Genomic DNA, 24486 nt, shown 5'->3' on the forward strand with positions numbered 1-24486 from the left:
CAGCCATTACAGGGAAGTAGGCATCAACAATCCTACAGTAAAAAAGGGAAAAAAAGAAAACTTTTGTTTTCTAAGAAAGGGAGAAGAAGAAGAAAAAGAAGGAAAAAAGTACCAGCAATAGTAATAAAGAATTACCCTGATGAGAGGGTATGAAAGAGAAATACCAACTATAGTAATAAAAAGAATATACTATAATAAAATAGTAAACAGTGTGATACTGAGAAGAAACCTGAAAGCTAGGAGGGAGGTGTTTACTAGAAAGGAGAAAATGTAAGTACATATGTACTTACCACAGTGTTCCATCTGTGTTGTCCATCTTCATTTATCCCTGATCTGTGATCTGTGGGATTGGTTCTGAATATCCCTGATCTGTGGGATTGGTTCTGAATATCAGAACTGACTCGGCAGTTACAACAGCCTGCGAAAACCAAAAACTCGAGCTTAAGTCCTATCCAGAATGCTCCTCTCCAAATTACTTCAGATCGAGTTTGCAGATAGAAAAAGACAAAGTATAATCCTAATACCACCTTCATGGAGACCATATCTGACATTATGGGTGAAAAAATTACAACTAGGACCATAAATCATTCCACCAATAGGTCTGAAAGGAAGGGGGACAGTGGGTGGGGAGTCGAGGATAAATGAAGATGGACAACACAGATGGAACATTATGGTAAGTACATAACTTATTTACCTAATGTTGTCAATCTTCATTTAATCCTTGACCTGTGGGACAGAGTCCCCAACTACCTTAGATCTTAGGGGGACTCGTGGAAGGATATTCCTGAGCATCACAGAACCAAATGATGCTCTTCCCCTACAGACCAAATCCAATTTGTAATGAGTAATGAAGTGGATAGCCCATATTGCTGCTGCACAAATCTCTTCCATGGAAGCATTAGACTGGAACACTGCTAAAGTAGCGATTGCTATAGTAGAGAGTGCGTCTTAACTGGCCCAGGTAATTCAACTATCCTCTTGTAAATAAAGTGACTTTGGTAACTGGCTTGCCCATTCTAGTACTTGCAAAGGAAACAAAAAGCTGGTCAGACTTCCTTACGTCTTTTGTTTTATGAAGACAGAAGCGTCTATGAACATCTAGTAAATTCAAACAGTGCCCCCCTTTGTTTGAGTAATTGGGAAAAAATACTGGTAGAGTGATTGGCTGACTGATATACTTTTCTGACGCCACCTTTGGCAAAAAGGAAGAGTTTGTGCTCAGTGAAACCCAGTCTTTGTCAAATAAAGTGGTTTGCAACATAAAGCTTGAATTTCAGAAATCCGTCTGGCAGAGTAAGACATGCGTGCGTAAATAGGTGTGCCTACACTGAAGGTTGGGCGTCGAGCTGGCACCTCGGCGTTTCATAAAATTCTACTGCCAATCATTAGCGAACTGGAGTTTCGCTGTGGCGACCCCTTACCAGGAAAAAGCTGAAAGACCAACAACAACGTCTGGCAGAGTAATTGCTACCATAACTATAGTTTTCCAAGATAAGAATTTCAAGTTGCAGTCAGCATCAGGCTCAAAGGGGGAAAGAACTATTGCCTGTAACACTAAGTTTAAATCCCAAGGTGTATATGGTTCCTTATATGGGGGTTTTAACATCAAGGTCCCTTTTAAAAATGCTTTGCAAAGACTATGAGAAATTAAAGAACATTCTTTAAATCCATTATGAAAATCTGAGATAGTCACTAGTTGAACCCTTATGGTATAGGAAGAGGCCCCTGCTTCAAAGGTAAAGCTAAAAATTCTAAGACTATCGATAGGAGCAGAGAAGGGATCAAAGTTATTATCATGAGCCCAGCATGAAAATCTCTTCCATTTGCTATTGTAGAGTTTTCTGAAGGAAGGCTTGTGCCAGGCCAAAACAATCCTCTAAGTTTATTATGCCTGGCAATCAAGGGAACTGGAGAAGCCAAGGGATGAGTTTGAGGCGTTGAAGGTTTGGGTGAACTAATCCCTCTGGATGGGATAGGAGACCTGGATATGGGTCCAGAGTCCACAGTCATTGAATCAGATAAGGTCAGAGAAAAGGGAACCAAATCTGTCGAAGCCAGATAGGTGCAATGATGATTACTTTGCACTTCAACTGGATTGCTTTCTTCAGAAACTTGAGGAATTAATGGGAAGGGGAGCAAGGTGTACAGGAGTCTGGGAGGGTCATTCGTGCAGGAAAGTCTCTCTCAGGGACTCTCCTTGAGGGGGAACGAGGGCAAAATAGCTGTTGCACTTGATGTTCAGGGGCGATATGAAAAGGTCGCAGCAAGGTTGGCCTCAGCAATGAAAGGCCTTTCCCACCACTCTGGGATTGTGACACCACTCGTGAGGCAGAAGAATGCATCTGCTCACTTTGCCTGCTATCACACTGGATCTCCCCTACTGGTGTCATTCAAAGGAGATCCAATGCCTGTCAGCTTGGGATGATATGCTCGACAAGCCACGATGCTTCGCTAGGGACAGCTTGCACCTGTCACCCCTGGGCTTTCGGATATTGGCAAAGGCTCTTGCTACACCTATAGTGCCTTTTTTAGGCAAGGCTCAAAAGACAAACCCACCTCCATAGGTATCACAAGGGATAAGAAACTAAGAGTAATGCTACTCAACGCCAGAAGTCTAAACCTCAAGATGCACGCACTCGAAACTCTCCTTAGCATGGAGAACATCGATATCTGTGCAGTAACAGAAACCTGGTTCAGGGCTCCCTTTCTATGGGTATATGGACATGTCGCATGTCCATCACCATGGTGTGGACGATGGCCTTCTGCAAGGTAGGCAGCATGCTGCCTGGTGGGGGTGTGTATGGTGCATGCTGGCATAACACATCCATGCATACACATTACCCCTGACAGGTGCTATGTGCTGTGATATTGTTCAACACAGTGCAAGGTAGGCAGCATGCTGCCTGGTGGGGGTGTGTATGGTGCATGCTGGCATAACACATCCATGCATACACATTACCCCTGACAGGTGCTATGTGCTGTGATATTGTTCAACACAGTGCTGTATGTGCCCGCACGGTGATATCCTGTGCACATGGATGGTACCCCAGCCTGACATGGGTACCACATATGTCTACATCCAGTGCCTGCTGTCACCACCATGTCGCCGGGTGCACTGCACAGCACCATCCCTCCCACAGTGACCATGGTGCTGAGCACAGCCTAGGTATTCATTTATGGGGACAGGGATGTTCACATAGCGGGGGCACTGCTGGTATCATCCATCAGACCATACACGTATGATGCACACCTCACACACACACAGCCCATTCAGTATGTTGTTCGCAACACTGACACAGCTATACTGCTAGGCCAGGGCCATTCCCACCCGTACATGCACAGATGCATAACATGTCTGTCTGTGGCATGGGCTACAATGACGGTGGGGTTCAACACATACCGTGTTCGACTGTGGCTGGCGCTGATGTTCTGTGCACACGTCAACACAGTAACCCTGTTCTACTGTAGACCCCAGCACTACCAGGTTATACCTCATACCATGCTTTTCGGACCCAAAACTTGGGCCGAACCACAAAAGGAGGGGGAGTATCAATATTCATCAAAGATACCCACACCTCCAGGTTGGTGGCACAGCACGAAGCATCAGAGACTATCCATGTGCAACTAACAGTGGGTAAAACTGCCTTCCAGTTTATAGCCTGCTACAGACCACCCTCGCAAACCCAGGAACCCCACTCGGCCTTTCTGAGAACACTGGAAAATATGAAGGTCTCTCCAAACACCATTATATTGGGCGACTTCAACTACCCAAACATAGACTGGGAGCATTACTCTAGCTCCAACAGCCTAGCCCAAAGGTTCCTAGAATTTATAAACTCAAATGCTATGGAACAACTTGTTACCACTCCCACAAGAAGGGAAAACATACTGGACCTGATCATCACCAACATGGGGACTCTATGCTCCAGACCAGACCAGAAGTGTATCCCTCACTGGTAAGATCAGACCATAAACTAATCTCACTGGATATTCACATCCCGACCCCACCCCCTGCCCAGAAAACCACAGTGAAAAACTTCTCTAAAGCAAATTTCACACTCCTCAAAACCGAGGTGGAATCCTTCAAAGCCCCCGGGCCTGTGGAAAATACTGCCCAGACCGCAGAATCCTTTATAAACGCATTCTATGAACACCTTCAGGAATGCATGGATCATGCGATCCCAAATAAAACCAAGACCCAATCCTCCAAAGGCAGACGTCCTGTCTGGTGGACCCCAGCCATAAACAAACTATATAATAGAAGGAGGAAGCTACTAAATGATAGAGCAAAATCCCAAAAAGGGAAGGCATCACTGATCAGTATTAGCAAAAAGCTACGGGCACTCATAAAAAAAGCTACGGGCACTCATAAAATTGTCTAAGGCCAGCTTCGAGAGAAAAATTGCACAGGACACTAAGGATAATCACAAGGCTTTCTTTAGTTATGTTAGGAACCTGGGTGGTAATTCCCAGATATGCTCAGAATTAGTCCAAAATGACAAAAAATACACTGAACCCACAGACATTGCCAACATCCTAGCTGACAGGTTCAGCGCAAACGTCTCTCCCCCCCCTCCCCACCAAAAGGGCAAATATCTATCCCAGCAGAGTGCTGCCCTCCTGACATCTCAGATGCTCAGGTAAGAGCCGCCCTCTCCAAAGCAAAAAACACAGCATCAATGGGACCATACGGTGTCCTAGGCTGCGTCCTACATGAACTCCAAGAAGAGCTAAACCCAAACATAAAACTACTGTTCAATCTCAGCCTTACTACAGGTTATGTGCCCAAAGAGTGGCGTACAGCAACAGCGGTCCCTCTCCATAAAGGTGGTGCCTCAACGGATCCTGGAAACTATCGCCCCATAAGCCTGACTAGCTTGGTCTGCAAAGCTATGGAAAGGATTATCATGGACCTCAAATAAAAATATTGGGGACCTACAGACATTGGATTCTACCCAGTTTGGCTTTGTTAAGGGCAGATCCTGCCTCTTAAACCTGGTTGATTTCTTTGAAACAGTCACCAAGGCCATTGGCGAGGGGAAGGTGGTCCACACAGCCTACCTGAACCTCGCAAAAGCCTTCGATACAATACCCCACTCGGGCATTATAGATAAGCTCACCAGCTTAAATATAAACCCCTATGTCACTAGATGGATTGCAAACTGGCTCAAGGACAGAACCCACATGGTTAGAATTGCTGGAGCCATGTCAGACTCCAAACCAGTTACAAGTGGTGTCCCACAAGGCTCAGTCCTGGGACCTCTTGTTCGGTATACATTTCTCGGAGGTACAGGCCAACACGGAAGGACTGTGGCTGACCAAGTTCGCAGATGACTGCAAACTGGGTGCCATAATCGACTCTCCAGCCGACACAAGCATCCTCCAAAAGGGCCTCATAGAAACAGACAACTGGTGCCAGAGCCATGGCCTCAAGCTAAATGCCAAAAAGTGTATAGTCATCCCCTTTGGCAAAAACAAAGTGCCCACAAATTACCACATAGGTGGTAATCCATTACAGAAGAAGTAATTAGGGACCTGGGGACCCAAGTTGATAGCAATCTCTCATTTGACAACCACGTGGCCAAAGTGGTTAGAAAAACATTTTATATAGCCCACCTAAAAATGAAGGGATTCACATCTAGATCAGGGGAGGTCATCGTGCCTCTTTACTTATCCCTCATCAGGCCCATAATTGAGTACAATGCCCCTTTTGGGATGTACCTTACCAGACACCTGCAGCAACTGGAAAGACCCCAAAAGTACCTCACCAAGAGGATCAAAGGGCTCAAACAGATGCCATATGCTGCCCGGTTAAAGAAACTCCAGCTCTACTCAGTGGCATACCGCCTGTTCAGAGGCGATCTGTGCCTGACGTATAAAGCCATGTCCAACCCGGAATTAATGGACATGCTGCACCTCAGAAAATCCAAATCCCATAGAGCTACGCGCCGAGAGACTTGAACCTCAGCACTGAAATAAATAGGACATGCTGGAGGGACAGATTCATAACCCAGAGGCTCCCTTCACTCTGGAATAAAATCCCAGTCCAGGTTAGGCAGAGTCCCTCATTGACTCTCTTCAAGAGGAATCTTGATGAGTGGATGGGAGATCATAGGTTTACCCCGGGTATCACTTCTGTGTCACTGTTAGACAGAGGCACAGTATACTAACCTCGAAAAAGGGCATAGCAAAATAAATTTAAAATAGGTGGCGAAAGCCAAACACATTCTGGCTAAGCTTATAAATGCCCTAGGGCAGATAGCCTAGTATGAACCTATGAACCTAGGAGTTGCTATCAGAAAGCAGATGGAAGAGATCGCCTACTGCCAGACTCTGAGTGCTCTCTACAAAGAGGGTATGACTTGATTCCTCCCTGTTTGTTGATGTACCAATCTACCGACATACTGTCTGTTTGAATCGCAACTGTACCTAGAGGGAGAGCAGTTTGAAAGGCCTACAACACTAAAAGCACTGTCCTCAGCTCCACAACACTGACACGTAAGCTGGCCTCTATGGGGGGACTTAGTGCTTTGGACCGTCTTGCCCAGATAATGCCCTCCACCCTAAATGGAAGGTGTCCGTGGTCACTATGGCTTGGGGCTGATAGGGAACAAAGGGGTGGCCAAGGAGAATTTTCTCTGACTGAATCCAAACTAGGTCTTTCCTGCAACGGTTGGTAATCAAGATCTGGTCTGACATTGCTTGGTACAAAATGGACCACTGTGATGCTAGAAGCCATTGCAAAATTATCATGTGATGGCCACCGCCATCGAATCTAGGATTTGCAGAACTAGTTGTGCAGGTACTCCTGCTTCTGATATTTTTTTCCCACTTGGTTCTTGATATTTTGCAATCTCAGATAAGGTAGGGAGGCTATGCAAACATTGGTATTTAGTACCATTCTTATGAATTCTATAGTCTGAATTGGAGTCTGTTGTGATTTTTCTTTATTTACGATAAACCCCAGGTTGGCGCAAGTCTGGAGAACGGAGTCTCTTGCTTGTTCTAGAAGATTCCTGGTGGAAGCGGTAATGAGCCAGTCATCCAAGTATGGAAACACCTGGAATCCTTGCAGTCAAGTGAGCTGCTACTACTGCCATGCATTTGGTGAACACCCTGAGGGCTGCGGTGAGGCCACAGACAGTGCTCTGAACTGATAATGACTGGCTCCCAGCTGAAAGTGGAGAAATCTCCTGGAGCGCTTGTCCATTTTTATGTGGTAATACGCATCCTGGAGGTCTATTGAGCACATCCAATCGTCTTTCCCTAGGAATGGGAGAAAAGACTGAACCATGTCCATCTGGAGTTTTGGCTGTCAAACAGATTTGTTCAAAACACTTGGATCCAAAATAGATCTCCAGTCCCCAGTCTTTTCTGGCACTAAAGAATCTTGAGTAAACTCCAGATTCTATCTGGTGTGGTGGGTCCTCCTGAATGCCTCTTTTTGCTAGCAGTTTCTTAATTTCTAGTACTGCTAGTTCCCCTCTGACTGGGTGGAACATTGGGATTTTCCTGCAACTTTGGGGGGGTTAGAAGGAAGGGTATGGAGTAGCCTCCGGTTATAATCCTCTGCACCCAAACATCAGAAGATATTGGAAGCTAGGCGTACCAGTGCAGGGATGAGCATCCCCCAACTGCCTCCACACGAAAGCAATTGGACCTCCTTTCAGCAGCAGTGACAGGGTTTGCCAGGAAAGGTATCTCTAGAATCCTGACTTTGCAGGCCACCTCTGCCATGTGGACAGCGTCTTCCATTAAAACTCCCCCCTCTGTCTTGGTGTAACCACTGCCATGTGTGTCCTGGAAAGGTTCTTCGGACTTTCTGAATCACATTTTCCCACTCCTCTGGTTCTTAGAATAGGAACGTTGATGAGTAGAAAAATGTACACCCACTATAGAAAGGGTCTTTCCATCCTTTTCACATCTGGACATTTCTTGAACTTTAGGGCCAACAAGGGATGATCCATCAAAGGGGGCACTGACAAAGGAAGAAGTGAAAAGCTCTGCAAATTTCCACAAGCACATCCAGATGTCTCCTTATGGCTACACTTGATGCCGCTGCTCTAGTCATCCCTTCAGCTGCATGTGCTATGAGCCTCATCAATGAATTCGAAATGGACCCTAGGGTGGCCAACTGAGAAGCAACTTTATCTTAGAATTTGTCAAATACGGCTCCTGCCAGGGTATCTGATAACTCCTTATTGGATCCCTTCGGAGTCTGGTGAAGTGTGCCACAAAGTTCAAAGACCGGAAAGCAAAGGTTGATGGAGTGTAAACTCGCTTTCAAAACCTATCCATTGCCACAGACTCTCTAATGGAAGCATGGATAGTGGAACTTTCCTCTGCTGGTTCCTTTTTTGTGGCCATCACTACCTCCATGACATCTACGGTTAACCCCTTTGCCCAAAACTGATGATCCTCTGGTGCAGTTATAATCTTGTCTGCCCCTCTTAGGCTAGGTTCTATGGTGTCAGGAGCCTTCCGTACCCACCTGCAAGATCAACTGAATGAGTTTATCAGCAGGCATAGTAACCCAAAAGGTAGATGGTTGAGTGCTGAAGGCCTGCAGGTACACCGATTCCTCTGAACAAGGCTTTTGGGACTTCCCAGCCACCCGTATTTATAAGGATTCAGCGGGTCACTGAAGAGAACCCTCCCCTTCATCAAAATCAATGTCCTCTGTGAGGGATTCCTCCAGGGAAGCTGTGTGTTTCTTCTTACACTTCGCCCCACTGAGGAGGTTCCTCAGAAGAAGATCTGGGGAGTTATAAGACGACAAAACCTGAACAGGTGCCTCCTGCGTATTCAGTGCTCGACTTCCAGGTGTTGGGATTGGAGGAAGCTCTGGATGAGGGGAAGGATTGGAGAACTGCTCCAACAGGGGAGGAGCCAACTGGATTCCCAAAGTGGGCAGGGCCCTCTCCATGACCTGGAAAGCTGCCCCCCCCCCCCCCATGAAGAGGGAAGGGAGCCTAGAACAGAGAAAGACTGCCTTGGAACAGTTGTCATTCCCTGCTCTGAAGAAAATGCCCCCAAATCTGAAGCCAGGGTAGAGCTAACGCATGCCAAAGCTCCAAGGTGCAGTGATGGCTCCAAAAACACCAGAGTCAAGTCCCGCCCCACAGAACAGACAGCATAACCATGACTCCGAGAGTTCTCCACATCCAACAGAGCTCAAGAACTCAGGGTAGAAATCAGAACCAGAGATCTTGTCAGAACCAAAATAGTCAGGACCGAGAAACCTTGAGCCAGGATGTCAAAGGCCTCAGAGGAGGCTAGAAGCGGAAGAGTAGGTGGGGGGTCACAGAAGAAAGGGTTCCGGCACCCAAAAGGGCTGGAACGGAAGACACACCTGCAAGTCCCCTAGCCACAAAGAGCCAATCTACCAACCTCAACACATCCATTTCTGTCAGACTTTTAGTGGAACAAATTGACTGGGTAGAAAGGGATTTTGGTCTTTTCAAAAAGGGTCTGGGTAATTGACTATCAAAGTGATCTACAGATGGGAAGTATCTGATCCTAGGTCAATCCAAGTAAGAAAATTCAGCGTCAGTGTTTTCCTTTGGAACCAAAGATATCAGTGCTGAAACAGAAGATGGGTCCGAGGCTGTTGGCTCCACGGACTGGTCTAAGATCTGAGTTGATAACTTCGGCACCAATGGAGGACACACTTTTGGTGCAGAGATCGGCACTGAAATATCCTTAGTAGTAACTGAAGTTATAAGTTTTTGGTCGTCAGTGCTGAGGGAGAAGCTGGCACTGATCGACTCCTCTTTTTCCTTTGTCAAGTTTTGAAGATGATGAAAATGAGGAAGGGGAAGAAACATCTATTTTGCTTTTGCCAAAAAGACCAGATAAGGCCTCCTCAAAGGAAGATTTTATCATCTCCTTTAATAACAATTTATTCTTCCTTTCTACCAGGGCCCAGTGACTAAAAGCATGACAAACTGAACAATCCTCTATCAAATGCATCAGACTAAGGCAATAAACACAGACTGCCCATCAGAACTGGTCATTTTACAGCCACACTCCTGACATTTCTTAAAACTGGAGGTGCCTTGAACTTTGTCAGGTTGAACAACTGTCACACAACACACACAGAGCTAACTTAAATCCAATAAGTAGACAGACAGAGTGAGGCTACCAACAATGGTAGTAAGTAGTACCAAAGGTAGGCTACCAGCAATGGTAGGAAAGACTACAGCGAGTGTAGGAGGAAAGACAAAAATTAGTACTATTTTTTTTTACTAGAAGAAAAGGGGAGAGACAACGACTACCAACAATGGTAGTGCAGAATACACTAATCTGTATAAGGAAAAGACGGAGAAGAGACAAAAGGTACTGCAGAAAAAAAGGGTAGGTTCTAGGAAGAAATAACCTTTTGAGAATCCAAAAACTGTAACATAAAATACAGCATTAACACTTAGCTCGAAAGCAAGTTGGCAAAGTGTCTGTCACAGGAAGTGGCAAATGAGATCTTGGGTAATTTGCAGAGGAGCGTTTTGGGTAGGACTTAAGCTTGAGAGTTTTTGGTTCTCACAGGATGTAGTAATGGCCGAGTCGGTTCTAATATTCTGAACCCACAGGTCAAGGAGCAAATGAAGACTGACATCAGGTGATAACTTATGAAAACAATTACAATAAACGGTGGAGAGAAGTACCCCATGTCTGAGCATGATGGCGGCAAATGAGATCTGTGATACTGAGAATGTACTAGGGCATTATGGATAGAGGGAGGAGCTTGAGAGTTGGATCAATTGTCTGTAATATGGTGCCGAGTTCGATCCAAGGATCGGATCCATAACCTATCCGCCGAGGAAGAATGAAAAGGATAACATCAAATTACTACTTTGGATCTAGTGCAGATGCCTTTAGAAATCAGACGGGCCAGATAAAAGGCTTTCCAAATTACTGTGGAGACATTATGATCACATTATGATCACATGGTAAGGAATTATCAACAAGAGCACCCAGATCCCTTACAACAGTATCTGACTGGTGTGGTGCATCTCTTATATAGCAAATGAAACTGTTTTGTTTACCAAAATGAACAATGTTACATTTTTATACATTTCATTTGAGACCATTGTCTTGGAACAGTTGTTAACATGGTCTAATCTGTGTTGCAGCAATTGTGAATCAGTTAAAAACTGAATAACAATACCCAAAAGCAGTGTTTCACTTATTTTAAACACATCTGAGTGCATCTGATTTATTTTTCCTTTAAATTACTAGAAGTCATATCCTGCATCAAAGCTGGAATTTGAAATACTTTCTGTTGACCAGCTGCAGGATTCTCCCCAAACACTTTTCTCTTCTTTTCTGGTTGATTTTTCCTTAGGTTCTCCAAATATCTTTTTTGCTAGCATCTAGGCATTGTAATTACTAGCCAGTGACTGAATGTTACCTAGACTCAGTCTTTCTCTGGCCCTTTTTCAGTTTCTCTTTTCATACCGAGAAAGCGCAAATCAACGTGTGATTAGTGTGCAACCATCTTGAAGTCCCAGTTAATTTCAGCCCTTGAACCTATGCTGTGCGTGCCAAGTCATAACATCCTGATCACTCACAGCTGGCATGAATGACTATATGTAGAGAATATCCAGCTCTAAAAATACAAAAGCACAGTTCTGACACAGGATCAAGATGGAAGTCTTCTCTCCAAGGATGCTCTCAAGGAATTCATTAATGGGGTCGTGAAGAATCAGATGTTCAGGTAGAGGAGGACAAAGAAAACAGAACTTTATCTAGGAAGGCTTTAGCCCCCAGTGCTAACACCATAATAAATGCTCTGGATGCTGTCAAAAGCCCAAATGGTAGCAGATTGTACTGGAAGTGAGCCAACCCACAAGGAAATAAAGGAACCTCCTATATGAATCCCAAGCAATGATGGGCAAAAAGATGTCTGTCGTGACCAGAGAAGTTATTGAGTCTCCTAGCACCAGCAACATCTGCAGAGTCACTACAGAATATGCCTTGTTAAGATGATGAGGCCCAAGACTGTGTAAAACCCTGTCCTCTTAAGGGTCTGAAAGAAGTAAGAACAGGCCCTTAACCATGATCCAAAGGAGGGAAAGCATCTATGGTCCCAAAGGAGGAGGACCTGGGCCTGTTCATTAGTTCTGTGGAGACTGTGAGGAACCGAACAACTCTAAAATGTGGTCAACCACATTTGGACACACTGATTTTTGGTACTGGCTCTCCAAGGTCGAGTAGACATAGGGAATGCTCACGGTCAGCTCCAGGATGTTCTGCTTCGGGCTCCTCAGCAAGAAACACTAATGTAATGGTGTCAGCTGCCTGTTTTTACACCCCTGACGACCTGATGTCAGTCCTGGATTGACAGCATCTGACGCAGAAATATCAAGTCTCTGGTATTCAGGTTGGCTGAGGGCTATCTGTAGGCAGATAACCCAAGTGTGATGACTGCAACAGTGAAACACGAAGAACATCTGCTACTTTATGGTCTTTCTCTGTACTTCTTTTTTTTTTTGTGGATGGCTAGTCATGGAAGAGTAGGAAGAAGATCATAAAGGTTCTTCAGTGCAGTGAAATACTGCTTCCTTTTAAGAGAATCATCCACCATCTCTTGAAATGGTTGTCAAAACAGAACTTCCACCACGAACTGGGCAGCCAGAATGAAATTTTAGAGCTCTTCCTTTGGAGCAGACAGTGTAGTACTGATAAATAGAAAGGAAGTTCAAAATGCTTATACTTTTTTTTTAATGCAAAACTGCATAATATAACTCTGTATGTATGTCTTAACACTAAGAAAGGCATAGTAAAGCCAGTCACAAGTACTAGCACAAGTGGAGTCCCACAGGGCTCAGTCCTTGGCCCCCTATTGTTCGGCATCTACTTCTCAGAAGTACAGGCAAACATAGGAGGACTATGGCTGACAAAGTTTGCGGATGACTGCAAACTGGGTGCCATAGTGGATAGTGTCCAGACATCCTTCAGAGGGGTCTCACGGAAACTGATAGCTGGTGCCAGAGCCATGGCCTGAAGTTAAACGCAAAAAAGTGTATAGTCATACCCTTCGGGAAAAACAAGGTAACCCCAAGCTACCATATAGGTGGCAACCCACTAAGCACAGAAGAGGTTATCAGGGACCTGGGGACCCAGGTTGACAGTGGCCTCTCGTTTGGCGCTCACGTTGCTAAAGTGGTTCGTAAGACCTTCTACATTGCCCACCTGATCATGAAGGGATTCACATCCAGATCAAGTGAGGTCATTGTTCCCCTGTACTCTTCACTTATCAGACCAATGATCGAGTACAATGCCCCATTCGGGATGTATCTCACCCGACACCTGCAGCAATTGGAGAGACCCCAAAAGTTCCTCACCAAAAGGATAGACTCCAAAACCTGTCATATGCTGCCAGACTGAAGAAACTCCAACTCTATTCAGTTGCATACCGTCTGCTCAGAGGTGACCTGTGCCTGACATACAAGGCCATGACCAACCCAGAATTAATGGACATGCTCCACCTCAAAAAATCCAAATCCACCAAAACCACTAGAGCAAGAGACTTAAATCTTAGCACGGATATAAATCGGACGTGCTGGAGGGATAGATTTATCACCCAGAGACTCCCCATGCTGTGGAATAAAATCCCGGTCCATGTGAGGCAGAGCACCTCGCTGGCTCTGTTCAAGAGAAATCTTGACCGGTGGATGGGAGATCACTACTGGACAGAGGCACAACAAACTAATGGGCACAGTATTTCTAACATAAGGCACATGGGCTAGGCTTATAAATGCCCTAGGGCAGTTAGCCTAGTATAAACCTATGAACCTATGAACCTATGAACATACAATTTGTGAAGGATGAAACCTACATCCTGACATCCAAGTACAAACAGCTAGAGGACAAGGTTAGCTATATGTAGATTAATGGCATGTTAAGGGACGATTTTGTGTTAAATAAAAGGCTGCTCAGTAGGGTGATTTTGATTTACGCTTAATTAGTCTTAATGGATAGACTGTTGTATGTCTTGTTGCTGAAATTTCTGGATATTAAAGGGTGCAAATTAATATCAGTCCCGTTTTGTTGCAAGTTATATGATGAAAGCAAAATGGCCATTAGAACTGTACTTTTAAAATGTTTGTAAATGGTGGAACAATGGGGCCCCTTGTCCTGTGTTATTGATTCCAATGGACGGAGATGATGATGTCTTGGTCAAAAAGGGGCACATATGTGACTAGTAAACTGTCCATCTGTACAGGAAGAGACACACTACTGAATATGTGACTCGAGTGAGACTTAACAAAATGCATTCACAACTGAGATAATAAAGAATGTAATGACAAAGACAGCTTATGTATGGAAGAAGTTACGAGAGACTTGGAAAAAATTGTGATTAAGGTGCAGAGGCAGGGAAGAGGTAGGTGACAGAGAGGAATGACCTGGGAGGTAGAGTGGTGTGTTCAATTGTATGCTGCAAAGAGCAATTTAATGGGCAACGATGCCTATTTGCTATGAGAGGGTATTTGGGATAAAAGCTAAATGGTATGCAAGGATATATAAATGAAGATCAGTTGAGAAGAAGTTGCTAGAGATTTTACTGAAGCAGAAGACAAATGGTGTGCCATGAAAAATTATAAAAAGAATAAAAATAAGGTGGTGCTAATCAGATTATGATAAAGGAAAGCTGCATCCAGCTTTCACCCAGGATGTTTGAGCTGGACAATGAATGAGAAATACTCTTTACTGAGTTCTCTATCAATAAAAAATTGACTGCCCTAAACAACACAGCTACGCTAATAAATGGTTAAAGTAGCAGCACTTTAGTATCTAGAAGAGTGCTGTTATATAGCTACACTTTAAATTTTAAGATGTTTGCATGAGAGGATTCAAATGTTAAACTGTATGCTTTTTTTAAATATGTTTTGTTTATATAACACAAACAATACAGAGTTTAAAAAATACACGTGGCTACGTGGAAGCCCACCTTTGAAGCTAAGCACATTCTTAACTGCTTTCTCTCTGAGGAAAGCTTCGCCAGTGCCTGGTCCACTAGGATGGAATGGAATCTGAACAGGTGAGTTATCTAGTTGAGGGCTCCAAGCCCCAATGCTACAAAGCATTACACTCTCTTACCACACCTGTGAAAGCCTTAGAAATCACTCCATGAATGATGGAAAAACATTGTCTGCACCTCCTGTGATGCACAGGAGAACGGACACACAAATCAGCCAAGGGATGTCTGGTTAATGACTCACTCCACTCAGCCAGGGACTCATGAACAATGTCTGAATCTTTTTTGGCTGAAAAAGAAGAGCCTATACACAACCAAGGCTATTAGAAAAGTATCCTTAATATCAAACTCCATTAGAAGAACACATCAAGGATTCTCATTTTTTTCCCTTAAATATTCATTTAAAACTCTATGGATATAAGAAATGGGGACAACAAGCCAGTCCATGGAGGATCTCATAAGCTGCAGGTTCCCCAAAGAATGGGTTACCTGGGGAGCTGCAGAGTGGGTGGATCTCATCTTCTTTCTCCAAGGTAACAGTTCTGGGTCCTCACTTTCATAGGAACCCAAGTGGGAAGAAGTTCACACTCCAGCCAATCCCAGTAGTGAGCTGATGCAAGGTCCTGCATGGGATGACCACACGACTGGAAAATGCCACATGTCATGCAATAGGGATCCAGTGCTCAGAAGCATTCCCACACCAAGTGTGACTCAGGCTTAAAAGGGCTGAGTTAGGTCTATGCCAGCATCAAACCAAGGTCACTAAAGGTGAGTTCCTGCAAGTGTGACTTAAGCTCCTGCAAGGCATTTAACACCTGCCTAAATTAAGTTTCTGAAATGTCAGCAGACAGAATACACAGAAGACTCTCACTGAAACTGGGCAAATGACCTGTAGGGAAATCCAAGGAACACGGTCCTTGGTTTCTAGATTTCTAGTACCATCAAACCACAGACAGGTGACTTTATAGAGCCCACTCTCTAGACTCAGGCCAGATAACAGCAAATTTCAATCAATAAATGGGGAACAGGCAGCACCTACACTCCAGGATGTATCCCCCGATGACTGGAGCCAGAGTTGTGGTTCTTTCACCCCATCATCTACTGGAGTCTCTGCTAGAGCAGAGATTACAGCCTACATGTGGGAGTCTACTGCTGATCCTTGTGCAAGAAACCTTCAACCACTGACAATGTCCTGACACTGACAATGTCCTGATAGTGAGGAAGTCCAGGAATTTTTCCTGCTGATATCTGCATGCAGTACAGTTAAAGCACTGGCATTTATAGCTTTTATCTTGTGTTCCTCTGCAAAGCAATAAAGGAAATGAATAAAAATTGTGGATGATAAACTGGACAGACAACTGGTTGTCTACTTTTCTGTATAAAACTTAGAAATTTTTCATAATGTGTGCCAAGTCAAGATCTAGACTGTGAGTGGCAGAGTATAATTACAGAAAGAGTCCTGATGCTGACAACCCACAAAGGTTTAATAAAATAGTAGCATAAAACACACAAATTTCAGAGAGATTACCTTCATCAGATGGCAAACAAATGTTACAAAGCACCATTTAAAGTAAAATACAGCCAATGAACAACTAATTAAAATCTATAATTACAGAAAGAGGGACTGTGAGAAAGCTCAGTTACTCACCACATTTACATAAATAAACACATGCTGTCATAATTGACGAAGGAATTATCTCAAGGATTTATAAAAATGGTTACCATTTGCAGTAATTGCCTACAGCAGTAAATATCCACAACAGTGAGAAACTGGTATTCAAGACAGATACATCCCCAATGAGAAAGAAAGGCGTCATTATTATGTCTCTGAAACACACACTAGCTAACACTAGAGATGTCAGACCCAACAGTGTTAGTGTTCTCCATACAAGTCCATGCATCGTACTGGCAAAGTCCCCCTCCTTCTCTACGTTTTTGTCTCTCTCTTTCACACACACACAAACCCACAAACATGCCCCCACACATTGTCAATCACAGTCACAGAAACATTGATCCATTCACCCACCTGCATCCTCCAACATACATGCATTCAGGCTCTTGATCCCTCCATCTAACTCCTCCAGTGCGACTACCAGATAGGTAGGCAGACACACACACACACACACACACACACACACACACACACACACACTCTCTCATGGAGCTTCATTCATGCCCCTACAGATGTGCACGCACACATGCTTATATACATCCAGACACTAACTCTGCCCCCCACTTTTGCAGACCTTACCTGCAATGCAGGTGCTACCATAGGAGTAAACAGGTGACTACAGTCGTCTTTCTTCCAACCTTGAACTTTTATGCACCCAAGTGATTTTTGGCAGCATACATTGGGAACCACTGGCATGTCTGGGGGACAGCAGACAGTTAATTAAAATCAGCTACGTCTCCCCTGGACTGGATTATGATGCAGCCCCCCACAAGACGGTCTTCCACACTGAGGCCCTTGCTACATGAAAACCTCAGTGGTAAGACAGTCTAATAATTGGAAAAAACTAACAGGATGGAAAAAAAAAACAGCTGTGTTAAGGCCTTCCTATCACAGAATGCTTTTCTGAATACTAGCCTGGTAATACATGTCCAAAGAGCTGCACAGAACAAAAAGAGACAGCTAAACAGTGACTGCTGGTGAGGAAGAAACCAATCACTGACTCATCTAGAAGCTTACCAAATATTGGCACTGTATGGTATTACAGAAAAATGACTTCTTTTTAAAGATAAATTCTGAAGTAGGGATGGTGGTGGTGGTGCATATAATTTGAATGAATTTTATTTCTGTTTCTAATTACTATCATTCATTAATGTGATAAAATGTTCACATGCTGTTTTGTTTTCAAAATCATTACGGTTCACTCGTGCATTCATCCCCCCCATGCTAATTCTGTCAGTCAGTGTCATAAAGCAGCTGGAGCCTATCCTAACACTCAATGAACATAAGGTAGAGAACACACACACACCTCTAGAGGCAATTTAGTAGCTCATCAACTCAACTATCTTTGACTTTTTGTACGTCTGGGATGAGGGAAGAAACCAAAGACCTAAGGAAAAATCTCATACTCAGAAAGACACAGCATAGACATGCAGATATGGCAAAGAAAGGACCTCCGTTGACATCCTAGTACCATGGTGTAGAAGGATAAATTCAGTTGGTGACACAGGTACCTGAGGGACCAGGCAATGGGAAGTTGAGCTTTAAGTGGCCAGTGCCAGCTAGCTCATCCTGGGAGGAAGTAAACAGCCATGCTTGTTACACTAGAGAAACCTGCCAGTGAACCAGCAGATACTCACCTGCAGAAGAGGCCTTGCTGACTTATCTTGCTCACAGTGCTCACCCTGCTGAGTTGGGGGAAAGACCAGTGGGAAATCCACCACATCTTATCCTCTGAAAAAGGTAGTGAATGTGACTTAAGCAGGCCACTTGACGGGAAACTCCACCAGGACTTGCTGCCTGGTCCACTCCATTACCAGTTAAATCCTCCTTCCCAGAGGAAGCAATGGTCTCACAGGGCTTCCTGTGTTGGGAACACTTTCTCTGCTGGGAACACATGGACTGTAGAGCTCCTACCCAAGTCTGAGAAAACCTGGCTCTTGCTCTTTCTGGGGGAGAGGGGCTGGGAACACATGGACTGGAGAGCTCTTGCCCAAGTCTGAGGAAACCTGGCTCTTGCTCCTTCCATGGGACATGGTACCAACTGGCCAACTGGTAGTGGGCAAAGGAGCCCCTAGGACAGGTCTTGTGGAGGAACAAAAGATAAAAGTATGTACCTAAGTTGAGAACTAAGCCACAGGGACAAATACTGAGGCGGAGGCAGACGTGAACTGCTGCCCTGCTTTGCTAATAATGGCTAAGGGTCTGTTTTGCTATGTTTTTAATGAAGTAACACTACATCTAAGAATGCCAGAAAGTTAGTTTAAATTGGTAATTTGCACAACGCTGTAAAAGATATTTCTAGAAAACTGAGCTTTAAGTGCAGTCCATATTACACATTTACTGCAGAAATGTTTTTGAAGAATCTTTTACTAGACAAGTTACAGGAGCATGCTTGTTTAAAATAATCATTGTTTACGGTACCATTAGAAAATCGATGTCTTCTAAATGGCTTTCTTCCTTCAGTTTTGTAATAGCCACCATAATGTCTGCTATGCACTGTTTAATCTTTAGCATATTTTTCTCAAGTAGACTCCTCTTTTCTTCTTCCTCCTTTTTCAGTTCAGCAATGATCCTGTTTTCTTCATCTTGTAAGAACTGCCTGAGTTTGCTAAACTCTGACATGATCTGTCTTTCAGTCTTCTGGCCTTGTTCCTGTTGAGAACAAAAGGAAATAAAATGTAATGCTACATAACTGCATTTAATTCTGATAAACCTATGCAGTCATGGTGCCCGTGAGAACCCTCATACCACTCAACCTCCAAGAATTCTGGACAAAGGCCAAAAACCCAAGGACAGATTTTAAATATTACTCTTGCCAACTTAGAAAGTAGCTAGAACAACAGGTTTTGCATTAGCATGCATTTTCTGAAGGAGAAATGTCATTAATTACTTAGTGACTTCAATTATTTGTCAGAAAAAAATTACAAATGTTATGAAAAACACACAAAAAAATACCAGGCAAAAATCTGGATATTCTGTGAAATTCTGGACAGGAACCCTGTTCAGGAATTACTTGGACAGTACTACTAGAAATGCTGCACACATCAAATGAAACACTGTACAAAACACATCTGGAGAAACAAGAAGCAGTGGAGCCAGAACGTTACCCAACTATATGCTGGCATACTTATGTGAACTTAGTGAACACATTTAAAGAAACGAAACAAAAACACTGCTAAATATCAGATACAGAATGAGAAACACTGATTTTAATTTAATAGGCTAAAAAAAACGACAGTCAATCATAATCTGAAAGAATACTGCAGTAGCCTACAAAGTTCTTATGATACATAAAAATACAACCAGTCACCTCTGTGCCTCCAATAACGTAAGGAATATTTCAGATCACAAATGCAAATCTATGTGATAAGAGGAAGAAAAACTCTTAGCTGGGCAGACTCTGGACCTACCTTGGCAAAAGAAAATGCTGCTATGGAGTTAACTGACATTTTCACAGATAAATAATTGTTTGATTAGTAATGGTTATCTCATTGTCAGTAGGAACTGCTGCTCTGATTGGCTGAAAACAGCTTGCAATCTCTACAAGGAAAAGAGGAACTGACTGTGACAAAGCATGACCAGGACTGATGCTGCATCAGATGAAAATCGTAAAGGTCCGAAAGCAGAACTACTAATGCTATTTTATCAGAGAGAGAGAGGTAAAGCAAAGTACAGTTGTGTACACTTACCATAAATGTAGATGTTCAAGTGCAATCACTGTTGCAATCATCACATTTGGGTTATCCCTGCTGGGGTAGCCCTCGGCCAGCCAGAATACCAGAGGCTTAGTATTTCTGTGTCAGTTCCTGTCGCTTCAGGACTGACGTCAGGTCATCACTAGTATTAAAGTAAGGCAGCTGACGCCATTACATCAGTTTTTCTTCCCCTAATTGTCAGGAGCCCCCAAGTGGAGCCAGGTTATGGTGGAAGAACCCCACCAGTAGAAAGTAAATACCAAAATGTTCCTTGCAAGGAGAGAGAGAGAGAGAGAGAGAGAGAGAGAGAGAGAGAAGAGGGGGATGGAGGGAGGGAAACCAGGACTGCAACAGTGAATACACTCGAACATCTACATTTATGGTAAGTGTACACAACTGTACTATGTTCTTCGTGTTTCACTGTTACCGTCATCACATTTGGGTTTATTCCCAAAGCTGAGGAAAAGGGTGGAGGCAGTCAAGGAGACTAGGGACAGGCTAGGATGCCCTGCAAGAATGCAGTGGCAAAGCCTGCCCTGGATTTGGAGAAGATAGGCAGGTGGTAATGCTTGGTGAAAGTGTGAACAGATGTCCAGGTGGCAGCCTCCAGGATGTTCCTAGTGAGGACTCCTCTGAGGAAAGCTGCAGAGGTGAAGGCTGCTCTGGTGGAGTGAGTCCTGACCCCCTTAAGGGGAGGTTTTCTGTGTTGCTTATAACGGAAATGGAAGCAGTGTGCTATCCATTTGGAAATTGTTTGTTTGGAGATGACTTTGCCCTCTGCCCCTGCAACAAAGCTAACCAGTAATTGATCAGACTTTCTGAATGATTTAGTCCTGTCTAGACAGAATCTGAGCTGTCTGTGCACATCTAGAGAGTGCAGGATCCCTTTCCCCCTTGTTTTGTGGGTTAGAGAAAAAGGTGGGCAAATGAATGGATTGGTTGCGAGCCACACTGGACACCACTTTGGGCATGAAGGATGGGTTAGCCCTGAGGAGAAACCCTGTCAGCATGGAAGATGATGAAGGGCTCCACAGCCATGAGTGCTTGTAGCTCGGAGACTCTTCTGGCTGAAGTGATGGGCAAAAGGAAAGCTGTCTTCCAGGAGAGAAATTTTAACTCTGCTGAAGATGCTGGTTCGAAAGGGGGCAGGGTGAGCTTTCAAACACAAAGTTAAGGTCCCAAGCTGGGGTAGGTGCTCTTCTGGATGGCCTCAAGTTGCTAGCCCCTTTCAGGAATTGTTTGATCAGAGGGTGTGAGAAAAGGGGCTGCTCAGTGTGGAAATGAGCAGAAATAGCAGAGGCGTGAATTTTAACAGAGGAAAAAGAGAGACCACTGTGTAGCAGGTCAGCTTGGTAATCCAGGATGACAGGTAGTGAGAGCTATGCCGTATCGGGTCCGTTAGCCTGAATCCAGGTGCAGAACCTTTTCCACTTGTCAGCATAAGACTTTCTAGTGCTAGGGCATCTGGCCTCAAGTATAACATCTAGAACCTGCTTGCTGAGGCTGGCAGATTGATCAGTGGTCAGGGAATAAACCAGGCTGAAAGCTTGAGGGTCTGCAATTGGGGATGCATGAATTCTCCTTCCCTCTGGCTCAGGAGGGTTGTGGTTTGAGTGAGATGTCATGGTGGCAGTGGGGACAGGCTGCACAGCAGTGGGTACCAGTGCTGGCAAGGCCAATCTGGAGCAATAAGAATTATCCTTGGTTTTTCCTTCCTTACTTTGAGCAGTACCCTGGTGAGGAGAGGTAGTGGAAGAACTGCATAGACTGACAGACTGACCAAGGGGAAGGATCGGGCATCCACTTTCCAAGCCATGCAGTGATGCTCCCTGGTGTAGAACTTGCTGAGCTGACAGTTTGTGTGGGAGGCAAAGAGGTCGGGCTTTGGGGTGTCCCATTTCTGAGTTATTAGGGTAAAGGTTCTTTTGTCTAGCTGCCACTCGTGTGGGTCCAGAAGATTTGTACTTAAGTGGTCTGCAGAGAGTTTAGAGAACCTGGCAGGAATTGTGCTAACAGGTGGAGTTGCATGGCAGAGGCTGTGTGCCAAAGGGTTATGGCCAGCCTGCATAGAAGGTAGGAGCGAATCCCTCCCTGCTTGTTGCTATACCACATCACAGTGGTGTTGTCTGTTTTGATCAGGAGAACCCCTGGGGAGAGAAGGGTCCCGAAAGCTGTCAATGCGTGCTGGACAGCTAACATCTCTTTTTGGTTGATGTGCAGATGGATTTGCTGTGGGCTCCATTGGCCCTGTATGCACCTGCTGTCCAAGTATGCACCCCAAGCATAGTCTGATGCATCTGTGGTGAGGGCCTGGGCGGCGGGGGGTGGTGAGAAAGGTAGTCCCTTGTTGTGTGAGCATGCTGCTGCCCACCAAAGAAAATCTTTCCTTAGGCAAGGTATCATTGGTATAAGAGTTTCCAGGTCTTGAGATTGTTGACACCAAAGGCTTTTTAGGTACCACTGAAGTTTCCTCATATGCAGTCTGGCATATGGAATGAGTAGAATGCAAGATGCCATGAACCCCAGCGATTGCAGGATTTTCCTTGCAGATAATTAGGGTCTGGTGGCTAGTTGAGAGAAGTAGGCTGTGAAGTAAGTTTGCTTTTCTGGTGTAAGGAATGCCATCTGGGATGCTGTGTCCAGGCTTGCTCCCAGGAATATAATCCTTTGGGTGGGTACTAGTTTGGATTTCTTTTCATTGATAGTGTACCCTAGGGAGATCAGTAGAGACTTTACAAAGGCCAGGTGCTTGAGCAGATTTTCCTGTCTGCCTGAATTAGGCAGTCGTCTAAGTATGGGTAAATATGGATATTCCTTTGTCTGCAAAAGGCAATGGCGGGAGCCAGACATTTTGTGAAAACTCTGGGAGCAGTAGATAAGCCAAAGGGAAGTGCAGAGATCCTGCCCTGAAACTTAGATATGCCCTGCATGATTCCCTGACAGGAATGCAGAGGTAGGCCTCTTAAGTCAAGGGTGTCTAGCCAAGCATCCTTGGAGAGCATGGGTAGCCAGTTGCTGGAGGGTGAGCATTTTGAATTTTGGTATCACCAGGAAGGTGTTTAGAATGGATAGATCGAGGATGGGGGGCCAGTTGCCCTCTTTTCTGGGTACCAGGAAAAAGTCTGGAGTAGAAACCTTGGCCTTTCTGTTCTGCAAGAATATGCTCTATTGCCCTCATAGAGAGCAGGGAAAGGACTTGATTTTTCGCCTTTGCCCACTGGTTTGGAGGTAGATCTTGGAACCCTTTTGGGGTTGGAAGAGTGTGGAAAGAAAATATGTATCCCTGGGACACTATGTTGAGGACCCAGCAGTCGTTGGTAATGGTGGCCCAGGTGCTTGCATGAAAGGAGAGTTTTCCTCCTAGGGGTAAGTGAAGGTGGGCAGAGGGAGGTTGTGGGGGAAGAGAGTCATTGTAAGTTCTTACCATGAGGGGGTGGCTTAGAACTCCCTGGTTTTGAAGTGGAGGAATTCCACTGTTTTGATCTCTGCATTCCCTGTGGCTGCTGTCTGGGAGGTCTGCTTCCCCGGGGTCAGTCTGAACTGACCTGGTGGGAGCAGGAAAGGACCAGTGCTTGGAGGGGCAATGCCTGCTGGACCTATAGGAAATCCTCAACTATCTGCATTTGGTTGTCTTTCCGGCTTTTCCCGGTTAGAGGTCGCCACAGCAGAACTCCGGTCCGCTAATGACTGGCAGTAGATTTTTATGGTGCCGAGTTGCCAGCCCGACGCCCAACCTTCAGCAAAGGCACGCCCATTCACGCATGTCTTTCGGAGACCACTCGACCACGGGGAGGACATGCAGACTCCACACAGAAGGCACACCAGCCGTGAATCGAACAGGAGAACCTCTTGCTGTGAGGCAACAATGCTACCGCAGTACCACCGCGGCTTCCTCAACTATCTGCATAGATTTAGCTTTTTCTTCCATCTTTTTTAAGACCTCCTCTGCCTTAGTGACAAATAAGTTGTCTTTGTGCAAGAGTGCATCCAATAATTTAGATTTAACATGGTCTGGCAAGGGCTGTTCCTTAACCATGCATGCCTTCTACGGACGGAACCGGTGATTGCTGCCCTGCAAGAAGCTTCTAGGGCATCAGAACCACAGTGTAAGGTGTGCTTAGTCACTTGTCTAATGCATTAAC

The 24486-nt window shown here is 44.7% G+C and overlaps 1 protein-coding gene across 1 annotated transcript in view; it reads right to left on the reverse strand.

Annotated features, from left to right (window-relative positions):
* LOC122793575 (E3 ubiquitin-protein ligase TRIM35-like) overlaps window positions 1–24486 on the reverse strand; it is a 623883-nt gene that overhangs the window by 376043 nt on the left and 223354 nt on the right. The window contains exon 3 of the mRNA XM_044061741.1: window positions 19071–19301. Within this exon, the coding sequence (XP_043917676.1) occupies window positions 19071–19301 (231 nt within the window). The remainder of the gene's footprint in view (window positions 1–19070; window positions 19302–24486) is intronic.

This window comes from Protopterus annectens, chromosome 2.part0, assembly GCF_019279795.1.
Source record: "Protopterus annectens isolate FY-2018-M chromosome 2.part0, PAN1.0, whole genome shotgun sequence".
NCBI lineage: Eukaryota > Metazoa > Chordata > Ceratodontiformes > Protopteridae > Protopterus > Protopterus annectens.